General features: G+C 38.1%; 1 protein-coding gene across 2 annotated transcripts in view; it reads left to right on the top strand.

Annotated features, from left to right (window-relative positions):
• Nucleotides 1-25,124, top strand: part of LOC102232359 (zinc fingers and homeoboxes protein 2-like) — a 161,431-nt gene that overhangs the window by 121,285 nt on the left and 15,022 nt on the right. For both annotated transcript variants that reach the window (XM_014470874.2, XM_023345115.1), the window contains exons 3-4: nt 16,563-19,846; nt 24,648-24,830. In XM_014470874.2, the coding sequence (XP_014326360.2) occupies nt 16,899-19,846; nt 24,648-24,828 (3,129 nt within the window). In that variant the 5' untranslated portion in view covers nt 16,563-16,898 and the 3' untranslated portion in view covers nt 24,829-24,830. The remainder of the gene's footprint in view (nt 1-16,562; nt 19,847-24,647; nt 24,831-25,124) is intronic.

Genomic DNA, 25,124 nt, shown 5'->3' with positions numbered 1-25,124 from the left:
TGAGTGTTTCATGGTCCTGAGTCGGGTCTTTGCAGGTTTTTCTGATTTTCATTTATGGTAGCTAGTTTTTAACATCTGACAATTTTGACAGAAAGTTTTCAAAAAAGCAGCCAAAGTTGGAAAAAAACACTGAAAGACTTTTAGAAAGTGTTCAGAGGTGCTCATCAAGACCACATTTATGACAGTGTTTCTCATTGGAAACTAAAGGTCAAATAAGTGAGACATGGCTAACAACTTTTGCTCTTTCTGATTGTGATCATCCGTTATAACAGGAAATAATAATTACAGTACAATTTTCCTTCTTCATACTAGCTTTATCGTGGTACCCTGCCAACTGTTTATTCCTTCAGTTTTGATGGACTTCTCCTCCTAAAACTTTTCTGCTCCTTTAAATAACTTTTTCTTTTTTTATTTTGAACATCACGTCATCGTCAGTTAAATGATGTGGAGATGAAGCCGTAAAGGCGGAGCAGCGGCTGTCATCATGGGCGAGTTGTTCTGACCTATATACAGGCGAGTATACGTCTGTGTTGCAGAAAGCTTAAAGCGGCTTTGCGTTTAATGGAGAGACTGTGATCCCTGAGGATACCATGCATACATGTGAATACATAAATGTGTCTTTGGAGACATTAATGCAAGAATTTCTGAAATCAGGGACGCAGGGGCTCTTATGCAAAATGATGAAAGCATCTCTGAGGGATGTGTATGAAGAGGTTGGACGCATACAGGGTGTATGAAGAGAAGGACATCTCTTAAAGGGCGAACATGAACACGAATGCAAATGAAATGCACAACGATGTACACAGTACGACTGGCTCATGCATGTTTTATTGACCCAGCTCGTTCTCTTTTTACACCTCCCTTCTTCTGTCATCCCTCTTTTTCTTCTCTCTACCTTCTGAAAGCCTATTTCCATGTCCTGTTCTCTCCTTTTAATCTTCCCCCAACCTTCTTTTTGTCTTCTCTTTTGTCAGTCTGTCCTTCCACCTTCTTTGTCCTCTGACCTGTTGGAGCAGAACAACATGTGACTTTGTTAATTTCTCTCTCTTTCTTCCTTTAGTTGCCCCATTTGTCTTTGTTCTATCTTTTTTCTCCTCCGTTCATTGCTTCTCTGATTCTTTTTTGTTGTTTCTCCTCCAGTTTCAGGTCTGGGCCTTTTTGTCCTTAATCTTTTTTCTTCCTATGTTGCCTTTTTTTTTCTAAACTCATTTCTTGTTCATATATTTCTCACTTTTCATATATTTTTTCTTGATTTCCTTTCTTCTTTCCATATAATTCAATTTTCTCCCTTTGAGTCCGATCTCCTGATTCTCTTTTCTCCTCTTATCTTGTCATTTCCTACCTTTCCTTCTCAATTACCTCCTTTTAGCTTTCATCTTTTTGTATTTATCAATGTTCTTACCCCCCTTCTCTGTTTTCTTCTTGCCTTGACTCTCTTATCGTTTCTCCCCAGTTTTCCTTCTACTTAGATGTCTTTTTCTTCTGTTTTATCTTTCTCTGTTTTGTGCATTTACATCAGTCAGCTGCAACATTAAAACCACCTGCCTAATAATGTGCCAAAACAGCTCTGGTCCTACATGAAATGAACACGGGACATCTGGGGTGGCCTGTGCTCCCTTGGAACTTGGAAAGAGGATCAGTTGGGCCTCCATGGATTGTTCTTGTTACTATAGGTGCTCAATCAGATCTGGTTGAAGGGATTTTGGAGCATAATGCATCTTTTGCTCTTTGTTGTGTTGATAGACGGGACTTAGTAAAACATTTTAAAACCTGTCTCTTACTGATGTTTAGGGCATTTTAATGTGTGTAACCTAGAGATGCAGATATTTACTGGTGACTGGAATCTAGACAGTTTTCAGCCTGATTGGCTTAGTTTGTTGCTACCAAATGGGCTGGTTTTTCAGATGTTCCTCATCTGCTGCAATTGGTTCATAGAGCAGTTGCGTGGGTTATAATGCTTTGTTGAAGTCAGCGATCAGACTGAAGAATTGATTTGGAAAGCAAAACATATGAAAAGCAGATGGGCTACATCAGCAACAGCTCACATTGGATGCCAATGAGTCTCGATTTCAGCTGCGACATGTTAATGGGTTAAAATGGGTCAGAATTTGGCGTAAATGGCATGAAAGTAAAGGCTGTCCTGCCTTGTGTGAGTGGAGGTGGCTTCATGGGGCAGGGAATATTTTCTTGGCACTCTGGACCTCTTGGTTCCCATGACCATTTTTTAAACACCTACCTTAGTATTTTTGACCATGGCCATATTTTTATGACCACAGCGTGCTTATTTTCTGATGGCTATAACACCATGTCATGTCATTTTGGACCCAAATCTCTGATGGTTTCTGACACCTTGTTCTATAATTAAAGCAGTGTGTGTCTTATAATATAGTCAATGAGTCTATAAGTCTTGTAAAAGACATGTAATTGTATCCGTCTATCCATCTATAGATTTACCTATCCCTATGTATATATTTATTAAAGATGATCAATAATAGTTCTGTTAGAAAAATTCTGAATTGGCCACAATGATGGTTCTGCGAGTCGGCAGCTCATCTTTTTCCTCTTGCTCACCTGTGCAATCTGTAAGCGTTCTGATTGGCTAAACCTCTGTTGCCAATAACCCTATAATTAGCTTGGGATACATTGGACTCTCTTCATCTGAATGTGCATAGATGAAAAAAAAATTTATATTTTCTGGGCCAAGTGGGATCCATTCATGATCTGGATAAGGCCCAGGACCCGCTGCCATGGACCGTGGACGATTGCTGTAGATAGTTGTTGAGGTTTAATAGATTTTAATTACACTGTGCAGTTACCAAGCTGTGATTGGTGGAAAGGAGAACCAACTGAACAGTGATTGGTTCCTCTGATAGAACATACAAAGACGGATTCCTTCATCTGCTCCTTAAATAGCCACAAAATTAATTGTTCAGGCTAGGGAGGTTTTGTTTTGTTGTATTTTGTGGCAATATTAAATTATCTTCGTTTTCACACTATATAGAAAAATTAAAGTCTTTAAATTGGGTTTGAAACAACAATCTGATGGTATCAGGAAAGATGCTTCTCTGTGAAGAGTGTCACCTGTCAGTGATTTTAATATTTTGCTTGATCATACTTTTCCTTTCTTCTCTCCTCCTTCATTCATCCTCTGCCCTTTCCTGACCTCCTCTCTATACCTCCTCTGTTCCATCTCTTGTCACCTCTTGTCTTCTATATTTTTTTCTCCTCCTCCACTGTCCGCCCCTCTCTCCTGACCTCTCTTCTTGCTCTCTTCCTCCCCACTGACCTCCCTCCTCCTCGCCCCCTCCTTCTCTCCTAATTAGCACCTGAGCGCGCAGGCCTGGTTAATATTCGGCGGTGAGGTGCTGCGACGGCAGAAGGGCACCTCGTCGTCTTAACTGGGCTGCTGTTGCTATGGCGACGCCATGGAAATGAAGCAGCGTGTTCCCCCCCGACTCGATCCTAATTTTTTTTGCCCGCCCTCAACACACACATACACACACGCCGGCACGCACACACTCCCCCTCTACCCTTCTCCTCCCCACACTCGCTCCTTCACTTTTTAATGAGTCACTGCATCTATTAAATTTTAGTAGAGGAGGATGGCATGGGAATCACATGGGCAGAGCGGCATGCTCCCGTACAGCAAACTCAAAATTTATAAGTGAAATGAAGTTCTTTTTTGTTTGTTTTTTTTTTCTCTCCCCATAAACAGAAAAACTGTAATCATGTTAAAAATTTTCAGCCTTTGTTAGGTGTGGTTACTTTTTTGGTTCTCTGCCAAATATTAGAGATTGGTTGTTTAGTCCAAGGACAGTCTTGGTTATATATTTTTTTGTGTGCCATAGCTGGGTGAAGTGCATGGGCGTGTGGGTGTGTACTGGGATTTTTTGGAGTGTTTTGGGGAGAAAATCAAGGCCTTGGCCTTGATAAAGTTCTTTAAAACTGTTAATTGTATTTTATTCATATTCATGGTTGTGGGGCACTTGCAGTTTCTGTGAAGTACAGCCATGCACAGCCAATAGATATGTGTGTGTGTGTGTGTGTGTGTGTGTATTGCATTTATCCAGCATGACATCTCGAGGTCACAGCGGTTTAATCTGTGTGAATTACCATTCTTCACTGGTAGAAGAAACTGTAGAAAAAAAGAAAAAAAGTACAGGTGCTTTTTTGTGAAAAAAGATTTAAGTGGAACTGAACTTTTCCACATGTCACTTCAGAAAAGTACAGACAGGCTTATCTTTAGTGTTGTCCTCTGCCCTCCTGCTACATTTTCAGGTATATGTACCTGGTTTGGTCTTCTATTGCAGTTTGGTTATCAGTTTTTCTTCAGAAATGTAAAAATGAACCGATGCCACCTATATTTTTTGTGCTACTGTGAACCCCTGCCTTTTTCTGGTAAAACAGTATTCACAGTTTTACCTATTCGTTTATTTTTCTGTGGAACATGACAAATCGATATATTCACAGATTGTTTGGTTGAGGATATCTATAATATTGAGAATAAACAGCAGCCTGGAAACTGAAATACATACTGTAGGCACAGTTCTGCTTTGCTATTGCAGGATTGTCATTGATTTTCCTGGCTGCTGATTGGCTGTACTCCAAAGAATAGAAACAGGGAAGACTGTCCATATTATTTTCAACAGTAGTTCCATTGCATTGTGCATATTAATGCATATGGAGGCATATTTGGTGTTTAAACTATGAGGATAACTATGAGGTCTCTGTAAGCGTATTTAGAAGGGTTCTCAAGTATTTGCTGATTTCAGCTATTTGTGGTCCCTATTCTACTGTAATTCATCAGAAATGTTCATAACATGCCTGTCAACTGGCATGCACTACATGCAATCTGGTCTTCATGAAAGAAATCAATGACTGTAAGACGGTCTTAAGAAATCCTTTTTGCAGTTTGCCTCAAGCCATATTGGGGAGGCTTCAATGATGTAGAAGGTATTTTGATCAGATGGAAGCAAAATATAAAAAGTTTGCCTAAATGCAAAATTATGAAAACACTACTGCCACTGTAAAATATAGTGCTGACTGCATCATGGTTTTCTCAAGCAGGAACAAAAAAATTGGTTAGTTGGTAGGAAGATTGATGAACCTAAATACTGGACATTGAAAAAAAAGAAACTGTAGGAGCACGCAAAAATTTTTTTGATTGGGATGGAGGATCATCTGTCAGTTGTGCAACAACCAGAAACAGAGCTGAAATGGATTGGTTAAAGATAGATAAAAGTATATTTATGAACTAGAGTGGCCCATTCAAAGGCCAGGACTATATCCTATTGAGAATTTGTCACAACACTTAGAATTAAATATTCACAGATGCTCTCTATGCAATCTGACTGAGCTTGAACTTGAGCTGAAGACATATTGGCAGAAATTGCCATCTCTTGTGTGCACACTGGCGGCGACATAGTCCAACATAATTGTAGTGAAAAGTGGCACTCAGTCCCAAATAGTTGAATTCAAATGCACACCAAACATTTTAAAGACATTTCTACAAAATTTCCAAAATAGACCAAAAACCTCTTGTTGGACTATTACATAAAATACTTTGAGGTTTGAGGCTGTAAGATGACAAAATATATTAAAAAAATTGAAAATCAAGGAGTATGAATAACTGAAAAGGTGAAGTATTGTCTGCGTATATTTTATTTAGTTTTTTAAAGGAAGTCTTACATTTTGAGAGTTGTGGAGAGGAGAATGAAAAGGGCAGGATGATGACAAAAAACTTTATTAACATTTGTAAAAGATTTCTGGTGCCTGAAATTGCCCAATGTAATAAAACCCAACCTGATTTTATCATGTCATTCATTTCATTTTATTAATTAATGGAGATGGTGGCTGATGTCACTCACATCTCTCCAATGGTCTCAAGTGGTAACTTCATAATAAACCTACTACTTTAGAAACTGGAGTACCCTTTAGCACAACCTCAGCTGGCTGGTCCCTTTTGCAGTTTGCAGTTTGCTCCACACAGCTCCTACCAACTTGTACTGAAAAGCTCTGTGTAAGAGCAACGTGAGCTGAAGGATTAAAGATTTGCAGTCACGACTGATGGAGGGAAAAGTGGGCAAATTACGTGAAATTTGTGTTGGAGGAATGAAAAGATTGATGCCATTCACATTCAGCTCCACAGGCTCGACCTTGAACAATACAAGAGTTTGACAAACCCGGCACATGTCGTCAACGCCAAGCTGAGTATAGCTCTCCAATTAACCAGCCAGTCACCAAGAAACCTAAAGCTCTTCAAGGCCTTCTGCTCAAAGGACTAATTTTACCCTTTTTGTTTTATCAAATTGCCTCCAAAGTTTTATCAGTCATTAAAGGGAGCTTAACTTCTTTACTGTTTGATACTTCCATGTCATCAAATGCTTAAAGGGCTATTTTGGCTTGGCCTTTGCTTCCCAACGTGTGGTGCTGCAACCCAATCAGCCACCTTCTGCGGAGGAATGTAATAGGGAGGGGCCATGTTTTTAATGATTTTTTTCCAACATTCATTGCAGGTCTACCTGTTGCAGCAGCTCTTTGCCAAATTATATTTAGCATTTGTTTAAAAAAAACATTTAGTTTCTACTTTGGGCCAAGATAACTAAAGGTCATGCTATGCCTGATTCTGATCCAACAGCTGTGCCCCAGTTGCAGTACTTTCCTTTTATTTCCATTTATAGTGGTTTCTCAAAAGTGTCTACACCTGTGTTAAAATGTCAGTGGCATAAAAATTAGACTATGATGAATTCTTCTAAATTATTTTCCACTCTAAATGTGACTTGGAGGAGAAAAGATTAAAACTATAAAGTTGGGATAAGCAGTGGCAGAAGTTGCAGCAGTTCTAATAATTCTGGTTAATGTTCAATAAAGTTCAGCTTCCCCGGTGAGATCCTGATTTTTGTTTATTTGCATCATTTAACCACACCTATAGTTAGAAAGAGGTTACAAAAGATTTTTTTAAATATGTCATTATACAACTGTGTCCATCAGGGGAAGGATATTAAAATATCTAATGAAAACATTTGTGCGCATTGGCACATTGAAGACATTTATGAAAGACTTGAGAAAATATGAGTAAGCTATATACCTAAATAATCTAGAAGACCTGGACTAGATCAGGATGCCTGCCAAAAAAATAAAAATAAAACACTAACAGAACTGCAGCTATTGTCAGGCTCTGTTTGTGTCTACAAGTGATTAATTTTCTGTATTTTCCATATGTGAGGACAAAACCAGAAAGACTGTATAGCTCGAGCTCTTTTTTTCCATATAAAAGATCAAGGACTGGTTTGAGACTCCCAACACGTAGATGAAGACTCTGTTATGGTCTGATCAAACCAAGTTATAATTGGTACAAAAACAGCACTGAGCATTTCCCAAAAGAGAACCATAAATACTCTTGTGGTAGCCTCACAATATGGGTTTAGTTTTTTCAGATGTAACCTAGGATTTTGTCAAGGTAGATAAAATTACAAATTGTTCTAAATACCAATCAGTTTTGATCTTATATCAGGAAGTATCTCATAGAACGCAGGACTCGAATAGTGTTTCCATTTTTGGCCAGAAAAATGCACTTACCTGAAGATGAGATGTTCCTCACAGTCTGAAAATTTTTGTTTGACTGTACAGAATATGTCATGTTAAATAGTAAAATATGTTTTAAATTAATAATAATGATCTCATGTGTTGCATCAAAAAACATTTTAAAAGGGTTATGTACCCTTTTGCAGTCCACTTTACATAATGGTGGCAAGACTTCTGCAGGAATTTATCTTTACAGTAGAAGTGACTTTTTATTCTATTGAGTCAATTATTTTGTACCTGGTAACAGATACAGGAAGAGTCAGGAAGAGTAACAGAATCAGGAAATTGTGTATGCAGTGACTGCAATTTTTTTTTAGCCTTATTAGATATAGATATTGAATCCAACTATTCATTTCTTGTCTTCCACTTATCTTAGATTGGGTTGCAGGGATAACAGGTCGAGAATTACATCCCCTGGCCAAAAGAATCAGCATTGCTTTACTGGCCAAGCTTGTATGCATAAACAAGGAATTTGACTTTGGTTTTCAATCGCTCACTGCATACCGATATAAAATATAAACTTATAACCTTTAGAGAAAATAGAACAAGGTTAGCATAACAAGCTGTGCATATATTTGCAGTCATTTTTTATAAGGAATTAAAGAAAGCTTGTCATGGTAGTGGAAATTATTCTGTTTCATAGTTGTGCAGCTGAGTACTCAGGTTGTAAGGCATTCACTGTGTTCATCAGAGAGACAGCCTGAGGAAGAAACTCTCTGTGGTTAGTGGTTTTTGCAAACAGAGCTCTGTATTGCTGATCTGACGGTGAAAGTTTTAACGGCTCGTGTCCAGCAGAACTCATACAACACCAATAACGTACAGGGCTTTTTGCCTTTTTCCCAATTTCTACCTCTATTTCCATTCACCATTTTGTTGTGATGTATTTACATGACTCCCATAAATCAGATATATTGGCAAAAGGTTGCTTGGAGTCATTCTGGTTTAATGAGGGGTCGTAATCTCTCATATTTCATAAAGGTTGACTAGACTAAAGAGGAATTAGAGGCAAAATAAATAGAAATACAATGAATTAAAGAGTTTTCTGAAAATAATATTCAATTAAATGGCATGTAAGTAGGAAATTTAATACTAACATGAGAAATAAACTAATATGTAAAATGGAAGTAGGAAGGAACAGAATGGCAAGGTACAACCTGAGGCACGAACTTTCAAAAGGGTAAATTGGTTGTGAACAAACCAAACAAGCGGCACAACTTAAATTTGGATTTGTATTTCAGAAAAACCAAGACTCTTATCTAAAGTCTTTAAGATATTTTTTTTCTTTACCATTTAAGACTGTCGCTTGCAGTCTTTTAAAGTTGCAAGGGAATCTTAATGGTTTTCCATCAAATGAACTTAAAGGTTTGTTTTCTGAAATAATGCACACCTCTTAAAGTAGGTCTAACAGACAAATGTGCATTTTGACTTTTTTTTTTTTTTTTTTATAATTTTCTGAATTAATGGTCTCGGCACGCTATTGTGCAATTTAATTTCACTACAGCCAACTAGATGTATTTAGAGTGGTGATTTATCTTTCATGATTGAGTACTATATTCTGTCTGTAACTTTAACTATGACCATAATTCCTTCAGTCTGTTGTTACCAGTGAAAACTCAGGTCTCCTTTCTCTTGTGTGAAGCTAAGATAACCTGAAGTAAAACCCAACCATGACGTACTTTCCGTACATTTCTCAGAACTCTTATGTAACACAAGGGAGATTTGGATCTCTATAGGCTTAAGAGCAAGCCGCTGGAAATAGCCTGCCACTCTCAGAAGAGCTGGGTCATACTGCCAGCTGTGTTACTGATGCATTAGCACCACGAGGTGCCCGCACAAAGGCATCCTTTGATCAATCATTTAGTATCCACACAGACTTATATTGAAATACAGACACACACACACACAATGCTTGTAGGGGCGTTTTGTGCATTATGACTGTATGCCTGAGGAGGAAGGTCACACGACTCTGAAACCAGGACACACTCTGTTTCTGAGCACACCACCTTGAAACTAAGTAAGACTCTTAAATACTAGTATTTATCTTGTTCACTCATGGTTTATCCAGCAGTTTCATATAGCTGTTTCATTCTGTATCTTATGGTCCATTTATCCAGTCACTGGAATAATATAATTCCTCACTGTGTGGTTTTTCTCAAGATCTCAAAAGTGAAAGTTGATTTTTTTTGCTGCAAAAAAGTTAGACGACAGGTTTATGTTTTAGCCACTTTGATTTGCTCCAGAAAAACACTCTTTTGACTTCCTTCACCAGTTCCTTTCTCCATTCATAATTACTACTGCAGATAACAAAACATTATCTCTAGAATATTAACAAATGACCACTAAAAGAAATTTATCTTTCTGAAACAGTGCTTAGAGGTCATTTAAAAATTGAAAATGGACATTTAAAGATCTGATATATGACCTCAAACAGTCACTGGGTGCCAGAGAAGTAGATTCTCACATGGAGCTCTTTTCTGGCAGCTTTTTCAGTCAGGGGCTGCAAGATTTGGCAGTGATACAAATGTTGTGTTTGTCCAGAAGTTTTCACCCCACTATGCTGCCAAGGTTGACCAACCTCTGCAAAGGTGCAAATGAGTAATCCTCATGTTTACTTCTAAATGTCTCAGCAAATCATCTTTTTGTTTGTTTTTTCAGATGCAATATTGTTACTAGGATGTTCCTATTCGGTGAAACTACATGCAGAGAGATGATGACCATATTTCTATTTTAAGTAAGCATTAGAACTATAACAGTAAATTTATTTACACTAAACTGTTTGCTTTAATGATACTTGTACATGGAAAAAGAATACTTTGTTCACAGGCAATCACTATTTTCATTCAGAAAGATTTATTGTTGAATGCCATGACAAAAAGGGAAATAAGTAATTATTTACGGTAAAGAACTCCACACAAAGCTAATGCACAAATTACCTTTTTTTCTTTCTTTTCAAATCAGTAGTGTGTGGCTTTTGAGTTTGCAATTACAACAGCAGAGGAGAAGCATTGGTGAGCCACATGGCAAGCTATTTTTTGTATATAATCTGTTTTACAGTCATTTTTCACCTACTGGTTTGAGATTTTCCATACAGTTTTAATAACTAGTTTAATAACTCTCAGAAATCAAACAAATCGAACTAGGTTCCTAACAAGTGCCATCTAGCGTTCTCAGACAAACCTCCTAGGAGGCTTTTCATCAGAGTACCAGTTTCTTTAGTAAAGAAAAATGAAAGAAAAATGAAAGAGTACTCTCTCAGAAATTCATAAGATGGCAGTCAGTGCTATCAAAAGAGCCTCTAAGAAAAGTCAAGGAGCTGAAGCGAAAACAGGTTGAGTTTGATTTGTGTATAAAAGTGGAGGAAACTCTGCTGAAGTGCTTTATTTGAACTCTCTTTACATTTTCATGTATGGTTAAGCCGTGGATTGTCTTCTGTCATCTTTACAAATTTCACACGCCCCCGAGCAGCTTCAGTTAGCTGCCAGAAATACCACTTTTGGAAACTGACTGAATTGGGCTGAATTCGTCTTTGTTCAGTGTGAATCACAAGATACCAATCTGTGGCGGTCTAGAGCTTCTGGTGGTCATAAAAAGTTTGTGGATTTTTTTTTCTTGTAGTGCTGCTTCTTTGCCAAAATGTAGACTGTGTCCCTGACTGGGAGCTGATATACCCTCCAGTTTGCCCTTGTTCCACTAAAACGTCTTTAACCACTCCTATTAGCACACTTGGCTCCTTCCAATCTACCTTTTATCCTCCTAATTTGTCATTTCATTTCCCAAGACATCTCCTCATTACCTTCCTTTTTTATCTCCATGTTCTTTTATGGCTTCCCTGACACCCTCTTGTGCCCTATTGTTGTTTTCTACCTTCCCTGCAGTTGGATAAATGAATGGATCCAGTTTCTGGTTAGACTAATAGTTTCCTTTGCCCTTGATGGGGATAAAATCTGATCTTTTTTGTCTGTAAACTTGAAGTGAACCTTGTTTCACCATGCAGATCCACTCAGGTTACTTTGGTATCACTTTCAGTGGAGATTGGAGTCTAAAATTTTGTCTTGATTTTGTTTTCTTATCTTTTAAAGAGGAAGATTCTGAGAGTTTTATTAACTCAGATTTTAATGTTAAATCTTGCATCCATTTAAAATGTAAACTTGCCTCCAATATCTGTGAATAAAGGAATTTAAGAGGTTGATTTCCTTTCCTCTCAAAAGAACCATTTGTTGCTTCTTGCACAATTGCAAATCATTGTTTACACTGCTGCAGTTTTATTATTTCCTCTATAATTAGAGTGGTGCCACGCTCCAAGTAATCCCCTGCACACAAATACTGTACAAGTAATTACAAGGATGCATGGAGCCGAGCTCAGCCCAACAAAATGGGACGCAGCCAAGCGGCATATGACTCCCCTCGTCAGAACTTGGCCCGGAGTCCTCAAGGCCGATCCAGTGATGCAGCAAAACATGACACTGTTGTGTTTTTCTTTTTTTTTTCTTTTCTTCTCTTTTTTTTCTGGAGCTGGCAGCCGCAGCACTTTCCTCAGGAAGCGAGGCTGCTGTCGCTGCTCAAATAAAATGCTCCAGCCTGCAGCTCCGTCTGCTTCTTCAGTTTTTACTTTCCCCCCTGTCCGATCTATTTCCCTCTTTTGCTCATCTCTATTTCTGTCTCTTTTTCCTCTAAGTCTCTTTTTCTGATCTCTAATTTCTGTCTTTCCTCCTACACCCTCTTGTCCTTTCTCAATGACCCCTTCACTGTTGATCCACAGTTCTTTCTATTCTCTTTCTTTGTTTCTGCACTCGTCCCCTTCCACCTACTTTCTATACATATGTTCTCTGGTTGTTTCTCTGGTTTTCCTGCTGTTTTATCTCTTTTCCCATCTGCCTTCACCATCTTCTCCCACTTTACTTATGCCAGCAGCTGGATCTCTGGCAGAGGATTTAAACCAAAAAGATATTCAGGGAACTACAATACATGAATGAATATTTGGTCTCTTTAGGGTGTGCTATTGATTGTTTACTGTGTAAAATGTAAGTCGTACTTTTTTATATGCAGTCTGGAAGCTTGAAGCTTTATAACCTCAAACCTTTGGTAGAAATACACCAATCAGGAGTTTTCTGGCTTGTACTGATTTCTGACTTTTTTTTTTTTGAAGTCTGATCTGTGGATTTAGAGTGTATTTTTAAGACCATAACACCATCAGAATGGGTTCTGTAAAAGGATTTTCAGTTTGACAAATAAGTGGCCAAAACAGAAATGAATGCTTGATGGAAATAGTAGATATGTATTGAACAGAAAAATGAAATTACAAGAATATTTAATTTTATGCATCCGAGTGTATGTCACTAACCTTTATTTCTACTTTTTCTAATCTAAAAACAAAGGACATCAAATCAATTCCTATTGGTTGATGCTATTACAGACATGTCTTTGGTTTTCATACATTGATAAGTATTAAATATTGATTTTCAGTATTATCAATTACCATTCATGACAAATTGAGAAAAAAACTGGCTGAATTTAATCACTAGTAAATGATTATGCATCACATTTTGATGTGATGCATAATCACATTTTGAATATGTAACTTTTATTAAATGGAAGTAGTTTTTTAATGCTTAGTTTTAACTTTTTCTAATCTTTTTTTTTGTTTTCCTCATTAAATTGAAAAGATCTTTGAGATATTCTTACAATAATTTCTTGATTAATTTGGTACAATATAGGAGTTCAAGTTGCAGCACCCTCTGCACTTTTTGGATGCCCTCCTGGTAAAAAAAAAAAGTTAAAAATCCCAAATCAATATTACATTGCAGTAGCATAACCTCAAACTGCAAGAATTGGAATAATCCAACTTTTAACTTGAGTTCATTTGTTGAGAGAAAAATGTTTTTGTTTAAGAAATTAGTTGTTTTTTAAAGTCATCTGTGCCACAATTTGTGACTCCAATGACAGTTTTAATTTAACAAAACTGTAATTGCAGATTTTTTTTAAGTGTCTGGGAATGTTTAATTGGAAATCATTGACTTCCATTTTCCATGAACTATAAATATGATGGGACACAAAGGCAAATTTTCTTAGCCAATCTTCAAAGTTAAAAGGACAGGATAACATTCCATTCAAGCGAAGCAGATGTAAGTTGATTTTCATAAATCATCTTTGCCTTAGACTAGTAACTTGTAAAAAAGACTACTGATTTAATAGTCATTTTTTAAATTTTGGCTTAACACATTTATCACGACTCTGTCAACAACAAAAAAAAACTGCCATGACAACACCCTTTGCAATAATAACCCTAACGGACAGATAATGTATGCCAATTGGCAAAATTCTGATCCCATGTCCAAGAAAGAGTGATGAAAATTATAAATAATATAAAGTAGAAAAAACTGGTGTTGAAATCAGTCATTTGAAATGTTTGCAGTATTGCCAAGAATATGAAGAACCCACATTTTTGAGATTTTTTTTACAATTCTTTTCTCTCTGTTCACTGATAACTTACACAGCAAACAATATGTTCACCACCAATCTAAAGAGTAAATGCAACACTTCGAGGAAAAGCTATTCAGAACCACGTACTGTACCTCAGAAAGCAGAGTCTGTTTTGTACCTCGCTTCTATCAACTTATCGTTTCTTCAGTCAGCAGCACTTGTTCTCTTGCTTTAGCTGTTTAGGAAAATCTCATTAGTTGCAGCAGGAAATAAGCAGCAATGTAAATGCATGAGATTTATAATAACATAGGATTAGTTCAGTCTCATTGCACAGTGCACTTCTTAAACTAGGCTCTGGATAGTCAGCTATAAACTAAGCGATGAGAAGCTGATCAAGACTGCAAGAGCATGAAATATGTCCAGCATTTATTGACACATGGGACAAATAACAGCTTGCCCAACGCTAATTAGGTACTGAAATACCATTTTTTTTTCCTGGCAAGGAAGTTCATCTAACTTATCAGGCCACATTTTAAAACTTTCTACATCCTTTTAGTACTTTTTGAAATGTTCATGTTTCTAATTCTACCTTGTGTATTTCAGATTTTCTTCTCCACTTCTTTTTAAATGTCTTTTGAAAAAGTTTTTTCCCCCTTTGCCTTTTTTCTGTTTGTCTTCTTCCTGTTCTGACTCATCTTCTCCTCCATTCTCTTTAGGTATTCTCTCTCTCCGTGTGCCAGGCCATGGCCTAGTTTAAACTGCATTCTTTTATTAACTTTCCTCCTTCCTTTCACCTTATCGCTCCCTCATATTCTCTGTTTTATTACTCTCCTCCCTTTTAATCCTTTAGTTTTCAGGTATTTTCCATTTATCTTCTTTTTACCCACTCCCCTCCATGCACACACCCATGCACATGCACACTTCTTCCCATATTTATACATACCTGCCGTCCCATTTCCCTCCTTTTTCCCATCCCCATCTGTTTTTATCTCACTGTCTCTGTGCCATTGTGTGGATGATAGCTGTCAGGAGATCTCATCACTGAGTCTCTCTTATTACATGATTACAGGGTAATTATCCTGTGAAGTTGTCTTTGCCCGAATCTATGAAAGACGACTAATGTCTTTTTAATGGGATTTGGAGTTTGGAGACTTTATTTTTTTGCGTCTTTTGTAGTTTCTGTGGACTCTTCAAATTTATTGCATTTACAAGCAATTGGCCTGGAACACTGTGTCCTGATTAAGTGGCAGCCATATTTCTGGTAATATTTTAAGAATGGCGTCTCTCTCTCTCCCTCTCTCTGCTTTACTCCCTCTCTCTTCTTCTGTCGTAAGTTGGGCTCCTCTCGCTTCTCAACTCCAGGCCTCCTGGCTTTGTCACAAGGTGTTTTTAATTTGCCAGCATCTGATTAAGGCTGACGTAACAAGGCTCCTGCAATGTTTGGACATGCACCGGCACAGAAACCTGGCTTGGATTTTAAAGGAAATGGAGGCTGATGTAACTTGTCAACACTGAGTTGTTGTGTTTTAACCCGTTGTTGTCCCTTGCTTGGATTTACAAATAATACAGATCCACTCTTGACAATTTCCTGTAAACATGTGAAATACGTGAATACTTAGGACCATTCTAGAAACAGTTAAAATTGCCTATTTAATAGTTTAAACATGTATACACTTGCATGTATTAACACACAGGGAAAACACAATATCTACATCACTTTCACAACATGAAAGTGGCTCAAATCAGATTTTTGGAAAGTGAAAAGATTGGAATTGGGCCTTCAGACTAATATTAAAAAGTTTGCTATGGATTGCACATGGGCAAAAAAAAATCAGATTTGGGTCGCATTTGCCTGTTGTGTAAGTGTAGCCGTTGAGTACTCTATTGAAACAGTATTGTGAAGAACAAGAAACATAGCAGTTCAGGAAAACATTTTCCATTTTTAGTTTGCCACAAAGCAATAATTTTGAAGAATGTCTTTTACTCAAATGAGACCAAAATCTATCTAATTGACCTACATTAAAATTTTACATTGTGCTTAACACACCATCAACTTGGTTGGCAAAAAGATGGATGGTAAAATACTTTTGTTGAAGGTTCAATTTCCAGCAGGACAATTCTAAGCATATAGACAGTAAGAGAGCTACCATGTGCAAAGGTTCAGTCCTAAATGTTATTCTTGAATCTATGGTGATGCTTGAAAATTGCTGTTCACAGATGCCAGAGTAGATTTTGCATCTGCATATTCAACAAAAGATGGTTCAGCAAGTTATTCTTTGATGGGGGAAGATTGTATACATGTTATATTTTTACTTTTATTTATTTATTTTCCATTTTTCCTATGATTAGGAACTACTTTGGACAATTTCAAGAAATTTCAATAGAACACTTTTAAAGTTTGTAGTCATAACATTTCAAAATGTAGAACATCATCTCGCCTTTTAATGCAGATTTTTTTCTTCTTACATCTTAGCATGCTTTTGTGATTCTACAATAAATAATTAACGATTCAGATAATTAACAGCTATTTTTACCTCTTGTTGCTTGTGTCTCTGCAGCTTGAGCCCCGCTGCTGTCTGTGATGCCCTCCCATGACGCCCAGGCTGGGAGCTGACACTGCCGGTGAGCGGGAGACGCCACTGCACAGCCGGTCCTGGGCCCGTTCCATCAGCTGGTTTTCACCCTCGCTCTTGCACGCTGGAGACTACTCCTTCACCCACCAACTGGTATCAACAATCATCAGCTACTATCCACTTAAGTAAGGGTCGCTTAAAAAGACCCGACAATCCGCTAAGCTTGGTTACCAGCACTATCAGCCAAAATCCACAGTCTCTTCAACACAATCAGCAGCACCAGCACAGGTATTACCACCAACACCAGCAGCAACAGCCATCATGTCCAGCCGTAGAAAGTCCTCCACACCTTGCATGGTCCGAGTCATAAGCGACCTGCCCGATGAGCTAGAAGATCCAGAAGACGTGATGATGAATATGGAAAAACTGTCTGGCAACGTCATGACGGGAAATAGACAGTCAGAACTATCAGAAACCAATGCAAAGCAGGATCCACAGCAGAAGAATACAGAGAACCCTGACAAGGGGACATTTTCAAAACAAGTGGAAACACAAAACCTTGAGCCATTAGTACAAGAGCTGGAGTCCGATAAAGGAGATCAAACTCATGTCATGGAAAATGTAGACATAAGTGAACTGAAAGACAAAGAAACTGAATCTGAACAGGTGTCAGAGAAAAAGCAGCCTAGAGGGTACAAATGCAAATACTGTCCGTTTTTGACGCAGAATCTGAGTGACTTTAAGGAACATGTAGACTCCAGTCACCCTAATGTCATTCTGAATCCACTGTATCTCTGTGCTGTGTGCAACTTCAACACCAAGAAGTTTGACTCACTCACGGAGCATAATGAAAGCCAGCACCCAGGTGAGACAAACTTCAAGTTTAAAAGGATACAAAGGAACAATCAGACTATCTTAGAACAGACAATCGAAGGCAAAGACAATTCAGCTGAATGCAAAATGACAGATGAGCAAGGTGAAGGCAACAGTATTTCCATGTTTCCACCTTGTATATCTACAACAGTAAAAACACCCTGTAACATGCAATCCCTCTTTGGAGGAGCAGACCTTCAAAGCCAACTGGATGGTTTGATCCAGAAGGATCAGATCACAGCATTAAACATCAATGGAACAGTTATCATACCTGAACCCACCATGCTTCAAGGGCTTTCTCATGTCACCCCAATGCTTAAGCGCCCACCCAACTTTAACTCTGTACCAAAAATAGCTGTTCCTTTGAACACCACCAAATACAATCCTTACTTAGACGACAATTTGACATTGATCTCATCCTTTAACAAGTTTCCTTACCCAACTCATGCTGAGCTGTCATGGCTCACGGCTGCCTCCAAGCATCCGGAGGAGCAGATCAAAGTCTGGTTCACCACCCAGCGGCTGAAGCAAGGGATCACCTGGTCCCCAGAAGAGGTGGAGGAAGCCAGAAAGAAAATGTTCAATGGTTCTATTCCTCCTGCCCATCACACATTTACCAGCCCTATATCTCATCCCTCTGCCAAATTGTCCAAGCAGCCTATTGTTCACACAACTGTCGAGCACCCAGGTCAGGTGCGGACAACTGTGTCCAGTGAATTAAGTATTGTCTCATCCACAAATTCTTCTGCAGGGGTAACGATAGGTTCCAGCCACAATCTTAAACGATCCCTGACCACACATCTAGCGTCACAGATTGGTCCCGAGGCAAAGCGACCTATCATGGCGGTGGCCCCTCATTCTGGTGACCCTAAAGACAAGCTTCTTATGGCTCCTCCACCACCACCTCCACCCCAAAAAGACCGACTACCAATGGCTCCACCACCAATTCCTATGGAAATGAAAAGACCTGGAGCAGCTCCGCTAGTCAATGCAGAAATGAAGAGGCCATCTTTTCCTGTGCCTTCAATGCTGCCACCATCTTCATCGTCATCACTATTATCGTCCTCCAAAGGGAAGTTTCTCTCTGCAACTGGAAATTCCAAGACAAAGCCAGTGGTCTCTTTGCCCTCCATGATATTTCCAGAGTCCTTAACAAGGCCTATGATAGCTCCTCCGCCTATATATGCCCCACCATTTAAAAACTGTTTGCTAATCCCTCGAACTACAACCATTAGTCCCAAAGAAAAGCATGCTAATACCCAACCTTTGCCTGATTTGAACCTGCCAAACTCTCCTCCATCTATAAACTCTCACATAAGGCGACCAACCATCATCCAGTCTGTTCGCACTCCAGCTAAAATCCCTTCGCAAATTCAGGGCTTCCCTCTGGAGGGCAAGAAACTAAAGGAGCATCAGAGTTTAGAGATTAATTCTGGCTACCCCAGAGGAGATAAACTTGTCAGTCCTCTGACAGAGGCTAATGGGACATCCCGTTTGGATGGTAAATTGTTCACCGATCAGACGTGCCCTACTCACAATAACGGAATCATACATTTGGACGGTGGCGATGCTTCAACACCACAAAAACAAGATTTTAATCCAAAGTCCTCCGTGATGACTCAGTTCCCTTTGCTGGAAAGGATGAAAGGAAAAACAGCAAAACAACTGAAGGTCTTGGAAGAGAATTTCTTGAGGAACAGCTTTCCCACTCATAGCGATGTGGACAATCTTGCAGCCACAACCCGCCTGTCTCATCAGGAAATTGACAGCTGGTTTGTGGAGCGCCGTGCACTACGAGACAACCTGGAACAAGCCCTTCTGAACTCCATGGGCACCAAGAAATTGAGTGGTACTCCTGGCATAGGGGAGAAACAGTTACATCCACAACAGCATCAAACTCTACAGCTGAATGGGGTCCACAAAACAAACACTAATGTGGTCAATCTTAAGAGCCCTCCTTTACCTTTGCATGCCCTCTCCATTGCTTCTTCCATCCCTAACTTAAATACCTGCTCAGTGCCTCCAGACAGCCGATCACTGGCACTCCTCAAGGACGATTTTGCTCAAACACGGTGGCCTTCCCCTGAGGAGTTACACCAGCTGGAAGGTCGAAAAGGACTTGCTCGCTCCGAGCTCGCTCGTTGGTTCACTGACACTCGGCTGCAGAGTGTGGAACTGACAGAACTCTTTCACAACAATGGAATAAATGGAGGGCAGGGGCAGTCTGTGTGTTCCCCTGAGAAAACTTCATCCAGCATCATCCAGCGTTGTCAGGAAGGAGCCGTAGCAAACAACAACAAAGTGCTGGAGCTGGAGCTTGGATGGCTGTTGAACCAGCGTTCCAACAGTCTCAACAATCAGCAGCACACTGAGCTCCAAGACCAGTTTGCTGGCAGGTACTTTAATCTTGGTTATCATTGGTATTTTTGCTCTAGCATTTAGGAATGTAGGTTTCAAAATTACATGATTAAAAAAACTATGAAAAAACTTATAAATTCTTGCACTTATTATGTCTTCAAGCCTTGAATATTCTACTATATACTCCTGAATATATCTGTCTGACAGAAAAATTGTAGAAATACCTAAACCTCTTGGTGGCAGAATTATTAGTGTTGATTATTTTTTTGTACTTTTAACAAACCAGCTAAATATAGACAGAAAGCTACATGTAGACAAAACAAAACAAAAGTTGGCCATTGCTGTAATCTTGCAGAACATGCAATACTCAACGAAAATGGAGATGTTTAAAGTGCAACTAAACCCCAAATCAACCTTCTTTTTCAGAGAAACTGTCTTTATAGGTTATTTAAGGTTCTATCTTTATGTGTCTGTGAGAATCTTGATATTTTTGTGTAAATTTGTTTAGTACTGCAATATTTTGCCTCCAACTGTCTCAGTGTCGGCCTCCTTCGGTCGAGTTGTGATGAAGCAGTTGAACTTTTCCGTTGGTTGTGAACGATATTTAAAAAGTGTAAAAACACTTGTATCAACAACAATACCAGAAGTACAGAAACTAAATTTTATAACAAAACAACAAATTGTGTTGATTCAGTTGAAGTATAAAGCGGTTTAAATTTTTTAAAAATGATATAAAAGTGTTGGTAAAGTCTTAACGCAAATGTGAAGGTTCAGCCTGCTACTTGGTATATGAAAAGCACCTGATCACCTGAATTCAGCGACCTTTTATTTTAGGGACAGTGGCTATTAATACAGGAAAAATTGCTTTGTAAATATCAGAGTTAGTGGCAACAGAACATGATTAAAAGCTTTGCTAAACCAATATTCCTTGAGTTTGCCTTAAAAACTTTGAACCCTCCCAGCTGCCCTCGGGTCCTGAGGAAGGTCATTTTACAGTGGAAGTCAAGAGTAATTAAAATCATCGTAGCTTTCAGGATTAATAAAATACCTGAATCTGCAGACCTCTGTTTCTAATAGAAGTCAAAAGCAAATAAAATATATATTTTGGACTAAGCCCATTCAAAGCTCTAAAAGTCATTTAAGGAATCTTAATATCAACGCTGAAAGACAGAAAAAAGGGGCAGAGAATCAGAATTACACAGATTCTTCTTCTGGTCCTTTTCAGAAGATGTGCAACTTATTTTTTTATTAATTCCAGTGATGAGATTCACCAATTCTGCAGGTGATAACAGCATGTATGAAAATGTCTACATTGGCTTGGATTAAGATTAAGTTCTTTAACTGAAAGAGTGTGTCTTCGTTATATCAATAATGAGTTTTTGTTTTGTTTTTCTATTTGATTTGACTCAAACATAATGCCAAGCTTCTTCACAATTCTATATAGGTGTTGTGCCAGAGCACCTAATTTGGTGTGAAGTTTCTCCCTGTGTGTCTCAGGACCGATGACTAAAACCTCTGTTTTGTCCTGGTTGTGCTGTAGAAAATTAATACGTTGTCATGACTATCATATCAAGACCAGCTTTCAGGGTAACTAACTTGTGCCTCAGCTTGAAATCTTCAGTTTTATGGATGAGATGATAGAAATTATTCAGAGTAGGTAAGTCTATTTAGATTCAATTCCCAAGGTTGTTATATTCCATCATCCGGTATTCTCAGAACTAGTTTTAGTTTCACTTCTTCCCCACTTTTATGCAGTCAGTGTTTACTTAATATTCTCTTATTATCTTCAGCAAAATTTTCTGCCCACCGGCACTTTTTCTGGTGACCTGTGCATCCAAAATGAATTTCTATTTCTTCCTACATGGGTGTCAGCTTTTTTTTTTCTAGTTACCATATTACCATTGTTTTCAAGGTGTTAACCTACCAATATATGGGACATCATTTAGTCTTCCTTCCTATCGAGCAGCTTGGGACATGTTTGGCCAGATAACACAGCCATTAGGTTGGAAACCAATATCTGCACAATAATTTGGCAAGCATTTTATTCTTCCCAGGAGTGAGCTCTGGATTCAGGCTCAGTCGCTGTAAAAAATAAATAAATAAAAAAAACACGATGTGAACCTGCGCTGACAGCACAATGAAATCCTTCTTGCTGCTGCTGGTTCTGTGAAGTCTAAAACTCTTTAATGTCTCTTGAACTCATGAAAGTACATAGAAATGCACACATATTGCTTAAGACAACTTGCACTAGAGTTTAGCTTTAGATTAAATAAATTCATATACATTTTATGATCTAAAGAAATACATAAAATATGATATCCCAGTTTTCATTGAAAGGTTTCCACATGACATGAGCAGTTCACTATTTTAATGTTTGAAGTACCCAGAGTGTGGCATCATTTTAATGATTAGTTTCTTTTCAATAATTAAAAATTTTCCACTTATGACCCATTCACATTAAGTATAATAGTGAGCAATTGCCTCATTACCTTAAATATCAGAAGAATGATTAACAACTACCTTCCAAATTCAGTAAAAAAGTAAAATGCCTACAAAGCAGCTTTTTTTTAATAATATTTTGTTTCATGTATGCCGAATATTTGTGTGTTTGAGAAGTTGGAAACATCCATAACGGATAAACAGCCACGATAATTCTCCCCCTATTATTCTGATTATTAATGCTGTTTTATTTCTTGATATTGATATATATAATTACAGTCAGTAAATATGCTGTACTGTATGTTGCTATGATGATCTTCTAGAGAAGGATCTGACATAAAGGAAACAATATGTTTAAAACAAAAACAATTAATATGGAGCCAGTAGAATATAAATAAATTCAGATGCATTTATTTAAATTTTATATAAAAAAATAATAAATGTGAAAATATAATTTTCTTTATTTTTGTTTGACCAGAATATTGATTGATTCAGATCTCTTTTTAAGTAAAATCTAAACTCATGATTTGCACAATTTAAAAGTTACAAATAAAAGTTGAGCAGTAACATCCCAGCAGATATATAAAATTAAACCATTCACACCCAATCTCATACTAAGTCATATTCCAGTTTAAGATTAGTTTTTCAGTTGCAGAAGTCTTGTTGAAAACTTTTTTAAATTAGTAGAACGCAGTTCTACAAAGTTTAGAAAGAAATCCTTGGTACTTCAAACAAATTATAGAAAGTATATAAAGTTAATAAGAATTTACAGAAAAAAGAAAGATGTATACAAAGTATGTATTTGTACATCACACAAGTCTGCCTTTGGACCCTATTGAGCCTTTAGGTTAATTTGCCACCTGTGTTTTTAAGACTATATAGACAGCTTTAATGATAACTGTCCACTCCTGACATTTACCCTTCCCACGGTCTTAAAGTGACGCTCAGAAGGAGCACGACAAATGTCATGGTCAGACTGCAGGGACCGTGACATTCTCCTGTCAGACTTTCAATTTCCGAAACCACACTCAAATGAAACCTTGTAAAAGCGCACAAAGTTTACAGTAGAAACCTTGTGCTCAGCGTCGGTGTGAACTTGCTGGACTGTTCACAGTGTAAAAAACGTGTTGGGGGTTAGTGACCTCATCTCTTAAGACGGTTAAAATCGTCCTGGACTGTCGCTCAGTCAGGTACTCTAGTGTTTCATTTAAAAAATTGGACAGTTATTTACTGAAAATATGCAAAATATCTCCCAACGTACTTAACATTTTCCACATACTAACTCTTTCAACTAACAATGGTCTTAATCATGCTCAGTTTTATTCAGATCCGATTCAAGCAAGTGATTCCAGTAACTCCACATGGGTATGACTTTAATGGTAGAACAGAAAAGGAATTTTCCAGCTATGAAACTTGTGGACCTAGATGGCCGATAGTAATTTGGAAAATTAATTAGCGTCATGTCTGCTTATCAGTAGACAGATTCATTGTTGTACAATAAAAATCAGAAAGGTTTGACAGGTCAGCATCAGTAAAGGCAACAACACTTGTGGTTTTATGACAATAGCAGCAGGTTAAAGAGACTGTCTCTTGGTCGTTACTGTGAGCACATTATGCTAACATCCTGAGGGGGAAAAGTAAAAAATTTCTAAAGGGAGGACCAAACATAACTTAGCAGAGGTGGCATTCCTAAGTACAAAGTTGCTATGTAGAGCAACGGATCCCAAGATGTCACTCTTTGCAGCAGTTCTCTAGCAGAGATCTTTGTAGTTTTGTTTTCCTCCTTCACTATTCATCTCATTGAGCTTGGTGGGAAGATGAAATTTGATCTATGATCAGTGGTTGAGTGAAATGTGTCATTTATATCCCTTAGAATGAGAAAGTCACAGATTGCTAATTTGAAGTTCTTATACACTCAGAAAAACAAATACATTGTAAATTATATTTTTATTTTATGCTCAAATTCTAGTTTGTTTGGAGGATTTGTTAACAACACTCACTTCTCAAATGAATGAATATTCTACTTTTCAGACCTTTCCAATTGGTTTTGGAATAAAAAGCAAAAAGCTTTTCAGCCGTACTTTTAAAGAATGCACAGCGTTTAAATTAGGTTACTTGTAATACAAGATGTTCGCCTTGTTGTAAATGAGAAATGTTACTATGAAACATCTAATATTTTTCTGTCCATTACAAAGACTTAATGAACCAGAATCCTGCCCCGTCTATCATTGTCTAAGCAGAGAACCAAGTGAAACCCAGATGACACACAAACACATTATCATTCATATGAGGCTCATCAGTGATGTCCAGCAGGGTTTTAGTGGCCGCATTTAGGAACAATAATGGAACTTAATGGTGTCTATTGTTACCGTAACTGTGGTGTTAAAATTGGTCCAACAGACTGAGGCAGCAGAGTATGGCTGAAATGAAGAATGGGGCCCACAACGGGGGAGTCATGGGAGGAGCACGGGAGGTGTTCGGGAGCTGGCTGGAGGATGGACCTTTGAGGAGGGGACGGGAGCTGCTCCTGGACCGAGAGAGGAAGATGGCGGAAGAGACATCCGGGCGGCTTACAGGATAAAGGTAAAAAGTTTGTTCTGCAATGTCTCTAAAGTGATTTTACGTGCCGTCTTCTGACTCAAAGAAACCTGGGAAAATAATAAGACCTCTAAAGCAGATTTGATGCAGATAAAAAAAATATTAAGTTCTTGATGAAAAACACTGAAGGCAAACATTTTTAATTAAACCTGCAGCTACATTCAGATTCCACATACAATAACATGTATTAATCAATTCTTTGTTTGGGGATTAATTACTTTTGCTATAAAATGTCAAAAAAAATGTTGATAACCTTCCTAAAATATCAACCACAATTTT

This window comes from Xiphophorus maculatus, chromosome 13 (assembly GCF_002775205.1).
Source record: "Xiphophorus maculatus strain JP 163 A chromosome 13, X_maculatus-5.0-male, whole genome shotgun sequence".
NCBI classification, from domain to species: Eukaryota; Metazoa; Chordata; class Actinopteri; order Cyprinodontiformes; family Poeciliidae; genus Xiphophorus; species Xiphophorus maculatus.
This window is presented reverse-complemented; position numbering and strand designations above follow the sequence as displayed.